This window comes from Nerophis ophidion, linkage group LG04 (assembly GCF_033978795.1).
Source record: "Nerophis ophidion isolate RoL-2023_Sa linkage group LG04, RoL_Noph_v1.0, whole genome shotgun sequence".
In the NCBI taxonomy this organism is placed as follows: domain Eukaryota; kingdom Metazoa; phylum Chordata; class Actinopteri; order Syngnathiformes; family Syngnathidae; genus Nerophis; species Nerophis ophidion.
In genome coordinates, this window is record NC_084614.1 from 63,401,390 (window position 1) to 63,407,389 (window position 6,000).

The 6,000-nt window shown below is 41.4% G+C and overlaps 1 protein-coding gene across 1 annotated transcript in view; it reads right to left on the reverse strand.

The window, feature by feature from the left end:
- Positions 1-6,000, reverse strand: part of LOC133551702 (sodium/hydrogen exchanger 6-like) — a 28,202-nt gene that overhangs the window by 15,553 nt on the left and 6,649 nt on the right. The window contains exons 4-7 of the mRNA XM_061898687.1: positions 4,473-4,549; positions 4,290-4,402; positions 4,111-4,216; positions 3,583-3,724 (exon numbers count right to left, since the gene is read on the reverse strand). Of these exons, the coding sequence (XP_061754671.1) occupies positions 3,583-3,724; positions 4,111-4,216; positions 4,290-4,402; positions 4,473-4,549 (438 nt within the window). The remainder of the gene's footprint in view (positions 1-3,582; positions 3,725-4,110; positions 4,217-4,289; positions 4,403-4,472; positions 4,550-6,000) is intronic.

Consider the following 6,000-nt stretch of genomic DNA (forward strand, 5'->3'; position numbering starts at 1 on the left):
GAAGTTCCTTAAGGCTCTGGATGCTGTGGGGCTGTCTTGGTTGACAAGACTCTGCAACATCACGTAGACATTGGGGGCGGTGCCTCTGGATTGGCAGACCTGGGTGGTGTTTCCCCTCTTTAAGAAGGGGAACCGGAGGGTGTGTTCCAACTATCGTGGGATCACACTCCTCAGCCTTCCCGGTAAGGTCTATTCAGGTGTACTGGAGCGGAGAATACGCCAGATAGCCGAACCTCGGATTCAGGAGGAACAGTGTGGTTTTCGTCCCAATCGTGGAACTGTGGACCAGCTCTATACTCTCGACAGTGTTCTTGATGGTTCATGGGACTTTGCCCAACAAGTCTACATGTGCTTTGTCAACTTGGAGAAGGCATTCGACTGTGTCCCTCAGGAAGTCCTGTGCGGAGTGCTCAGAGAATATGGGGTAATGGACTGTCTGATTGTAGTGGTCCGCTCCCTGCATGATCAGTGTCAGAGCTTGGTCCGCATTGTTGGCAGTAAGTCGGACCCGTTTCCAGTGAGTGTTGGACTCCGCCATGGCTGCCCTTTGTCCCGATTCTGTTCATAACTTTTATGGACAGAATTTCAAGGCGCAGTCAGGGTGTTGAGGGAATCTGGTTTGGTGGATGCAGGGTTAGGTATTTGCTTTTTGCAGATAATGTTGTCCTGATGGCTTCATCTGGCCAAGATCTTAAGATCTCACTGGATCGGTTTGCAGCAGAGTGTGAAGCGACTGGGAAGGGAATCAGCACCTCCAAGTCCAAGTCCGTTGTTCTCGCCCGGAAAAGGGTGGAGTGCCATCTCCGGGTTGGGGAAGAGATCTTGCCCCAAGTGGAGGAGTTAAAGTACCTCTGAGTCTTGTTCACGAGTGAGGGAAGAGTGGATTGTGAGATCGACAGGCGGATCGGTGCGGCGTCTTCAGTAATGCGGACGCTGTATCGATCCGTTGTGGTGAAGAAGGAGCTAAGCCGGAAGGCAAAGCTCTCAATTTAACAGTCGATCTACAAACCCCGTTTCCATATGAGTTGGGAAATTGTGTTGGATGTAAATATAAAAGGAATACAATGATTTGCGAATCCTTTTCAACCCATATTCAATTGAATGATAAAATAAATCAAATACAATGATAAATGGGTTGTACTTGTATAGCGCTTTTCTACCTTCAAGGTACTCAAAGTACTATGACACTACTTCCACATTTACCCATTCACACACACATTCACACACTGATGGAGGGAGCTGCCATGCAAGGCGCTAACCAGCACCCTTCAGGAGCAAGGGTGAAGTGTCCTGCTTAGGACACAACGGACTTGACGAGGTTGGTACTAGGTGGGGATTGAACCAGGGACCCTCGGGTTGCGCACGGCCACTCTCCCACTGCGCCTCGCCGTCCCCGCTAGCACCAAACCCCGGCCCCCCAACCCCCCTCCGTGCGTCGGTTGAGGTGGGCGTGGTTGGGGGCGCTGGGATGTATAATATAAGCAGTAAGAGTCATGGATGCATTGTATTCTGGGTAATTGTTATGTTGCGTTAATAATATGTTACAGAGCCAATGTTCTCCAGAAATGTGTTTGTCATTCTTGTTTGGTGTGGGTTCACAGTGTGGCACATATTAGTAAGAGTGTTAAACTTGTTTATATCACAACCTTCAGTGTAACTTGTATCACCCAGTATGACTTCCCGTGTGACGATAGAAGCAGCGAAATGCATGCGTCAATTGTAGGGTGTTCCAAGACTTCATTGCTGAAAATATTAACCATAATAAAGTTTTTTTTTTTTATTAAATGTGCTCTTCGTGATGGTATCCTCACATCACACTCAATTTTTTACTGCAGGCCATTGGTAAGCGCAGGGGTGAGAAGAGGTTTTAAAGTTATTAGCGCCTGCTTACTATTACCGCATGCCTTGAATAGGCGCAGGAGTGAGAAGAGGTTTTAAATTAATTAGCGCCCTAGCGGCTATTCAAGGAAATACGGTATGTTGTCTTTGTAGCATATTCAACTAAATATGGGTTGAAAATTATTTGCAAATCATTGTATTCCGTTTACTGTATATTTACATCTAACACACTTTCCCAACTCATATGGAAACGGGGTTTGTACGTTCCCATCCTCACCTATGGTCTTGAGCTTTGGGTTATGACTGAAAGGACAAGATCACGGGTACAGGCGGCCGAAATTACCTTCCTCCGCCGGGTGGCGGGGCTCTCCTTTCGAGATAGGGTGAGAAGCGCTGTCATCCGGGAGGAGCTCAAAGTAAAGCCGCTGCTCCTCCACATCGAGAGGAGCCAGATGAGATGGTTCGGGCATCTGGTCAGGATTGTACCCGAACGACTGGGGGGTGTTTCGGGCATTTCTGACCGGTAGGAGGCCACAGGGAAGACCCAGGACACGCTGGGAAGACTATCTCTCCCGGCTGGCCTGGGAACGCCTTGGGTTCCCCCGGGAGGATCTGGACTAAGTGGCTGGGGAGAGGGAAGTCTGGGCTTTCCTGCTTAGGTTGCTGCCCCCGCGACCCAGCAGAAGAAGATGGATGGATGGAATTTTAAAAATCTGTATGTTCTTTATGCGCAAGAGTAAAATATCTCAAGAACATATTTCTGAACTTCTTAGTAATTTTGTGAATTACAGTTAACAACCTAATAAAAACAATTCAGTATCTCAAAAAGGTGCTTCTACTCTAACAGCGAAAATGTGGTTGGAAGTTTCAGTTAGAGGCAGAATTTCTTTGTGCAAATGGGATTTTACAAGATTATGTGCCATTTTTCCCCAGTATCAACTCCAAAAAACGACAATTATATTTTACAAAAATTTAATCTAAAATTAGCATTGTTAGCATTATAATTACCAGTAGTAGTGTAATTAAATATAAGACTATGTAATAATAGAAATAAACAAAATAATATGAATACACAATAAATAAAATACTTTGTTATATATAAATTATTACGTGTATTTTCAAAACTTTGTAAAAAATATATTCAAGCACTTCTCAATATATAAAAATATTTTCAAATGCTTCATTTAGCTCAATTAAAAAAACGTATGTTCTTTGGGTTCACTACACTCAAAAGTGAAACATTTCAAGAATATATTTCGGAATTTCTTAGTAATTTCGTGAATTGATAACCTAATAAAAACACCCCAATTCAGAATCTCATAAAATGTGTTTCTAATACGTTAGTGCTTTATAAAAAAAAAAGCCTTCAACTGGTCTGTTTGCCTTAATTGAACTCCTTAAATTAAATACATTTTGCACAATATTGTAATTCTTGGAAAAAATTTTAATATTTGCAACATTTACAAATGTAAATATTGTACACTGATAAATTTGACTTGCTACTTGTTGAAAGTGAACGTTTGTAAATGTTGCAATAAATGTAATGATTTTGAGTGCATCTGTATAAAACTACTGTATTAAAAATATGGCAGGCCAATGAAAGCAGAACCTCTGTTGCAGAGACAATGAATAAACCAGCAGTACAGTAACACTATCAGAGACTTTAACGCTCCAGAGCAATATCATAAAGCCTCATGAAGCCAGCTGTCATAAGTCACCCCTGCCATGCAGGTGCAAGGATATGAGCGCAGTCACCACTCCGGTGACCACTCCAAGAGCAAACGATCCACTAAAGACGCCCAGGAATATGCCAAACGACTTGAGCAAGGCCATGGCTTCAAAGCTGTGGCTGTTGTCCCCGGCAGGCTGGTAGGCCACAATGGAGCTAAGGTGGAATAAACACTATTATAAAAAGGTGGATCCGGCTGCAAATGAAATATTTGTTTGCACCTGTTGTGCGAATATACTCAGAAAGTCACCACAATCACACACATGGCCCCAACCACCCACCGAGGTATTAGTGTCTGGTTCACGCCCTCAGTGGGTCGCACAATTCTAACCCGTCTACTCTGCTTCTCCAAGCGGAGAAGGACACTGCATACATACGTACGTAGAAGGAGTTGATGAGCAGATGGAAGAACGGATGGCCAGCAGTGGAATGACAGGGACTTATGTTAGTAAGACGAGTGGAAGTTGTGGAGTTAGCGGCGGGCTGTGTGCGTGTCAAATTCCGGGGTGCATTAGCGTGGGTGTTAGTAAGGGAAAACTTACGATGAGAGGACGATAGCGACGGCATCATTAAGTACGCTCTCTCCAAAAAGTAAAGCGTACAGGTCCACGTCTACTTTCAGCTCGTTGAAAATGGCCAGGACTGTCACTGGAACACAGTTTGTATTAGACATTTAGTGCAGAAACGGTGAAAAACAAAGTTTTCAATAGTAGCGTTGTACCTGGGTCTGTTGCCGAAACAATAGCTCCGAAAAAAAGACAGTCTGTGAAGTAAAAATCTCCCCCCAGCTGGCCCACCATTTTCATGAAGGACACAAAGCCATACATGATGAGCCTAAATCAACAGACAGATGCAAAGTCATAAAAACCTTCCACTCATCACGAATATTTCAAAGCAGACTTACCCGATAATAAAGCAGGATATAACGGTTCCCACAAACGCGTAAGCCAGGATGGAGCCGATATTTCGGAAAAAATGTCTCTGGGATAAAAAAACGAAAGACAATGGTTTGTAAATTAAATACTGCCAGAAACATTTCAGAAAACATTTACACTTACACTTGTCAAAGATTCTCTGTATCAGTGTTTCTTAACTATATTGTTGGTCCATGACTTTCCCAGCTGTGGCCCGCAACGGTACTAGTTATAATGCACTTTTACACCAATAGTGGCAGTATTGACAATCTCAAACAAACAGAAGAAGTCAAGAGCTAAAGTCAAATAAGTTTCTAAAAAAAAAAGGAACTGCGCGTTTTTTTTTATTTTGCCCATCATTTAAAAATATCTAGATATGTAAGTCAAAAATGCATGTCTTTCTTTTTTTTAAAGCATTTTAATTTTTAAAATATTACAAGTATGAGTGGCTATAGGAGTCATCTATTGCTCCCATATAACCCTCTAAAAAAACATCCTAAAACCGCTAACAATAGTCCATTTACATGTCATGACCTGCATATTAACCAAGTACTAGCAATATTGTTATTGTGCTAAATATTTTACAAGCCTTGTAAAACCGTGTGTTGTGATTTAAATTCAATCCCGATGTTCACCCTCACTCACTATGACTAGCCCTCACCCACTACTCGAAAGAAAGCAATAAGGGGTAGAGCTTTGTAATCTTCCATACGAATTTGGACACCATTTGCTACGTCACTACATAGTTTACATTCGGGGACGTAAGCGACTACATAGTTAGGTTTGAATATAAGTACCAATACTTTGGTACCGGTATCAAAAAGTATATCAATATGTATTCTGATACTTTTCAAAATAAAGGGGACCACTCAAAACATCATTAATGGCTTCATTTTAACAGAAAATCTTAAGGTAAAACATATAATTGAAAATATGTTTCTTACTGCACTCAAAAAACAATTTTAGAAGATTGGAATTAAAAGTAAAAGACATTAAACACACTGGGCTTTTCTGATTGCACTCAAAAACAGTTAACAATTATTTTACATATTACATATACAGTAGCCTGCCATAATCTAGGATTAGGTTAGAATAGAATAGACATCTTTTTTTACATTGTATTAAATTCTTCATAAATTTATGGTTGCCAGATTTGATCTGTGCTTTAAGACAAATAAGGCTAGAAATAGACATAAGACATGTAGCAGGTAAAACAAACATTGTTAAAGATAAAACAGAAATGAAATATTGGGACTTTGTTACAAAATTTAGTCAATTCACTTGCATTAGTTTATGCTACATTGGCGATTTGGACTGCACTGCTAATAGGCAACAAGCCAATTAAACTGTATGCGCGTCTCGTATCGATATGTGCACAGCAGTGAAGCAGTTGACTGCATTATTACCTGTCACTCTTTAAACTCCTTGTGCATATCTGAAAGCTTGTTATTTAAATATTTACTTAAGTTAGAAGCAAAGGCAGTAATACTGTATTGACGCATTTGGCGAGGCATGTTG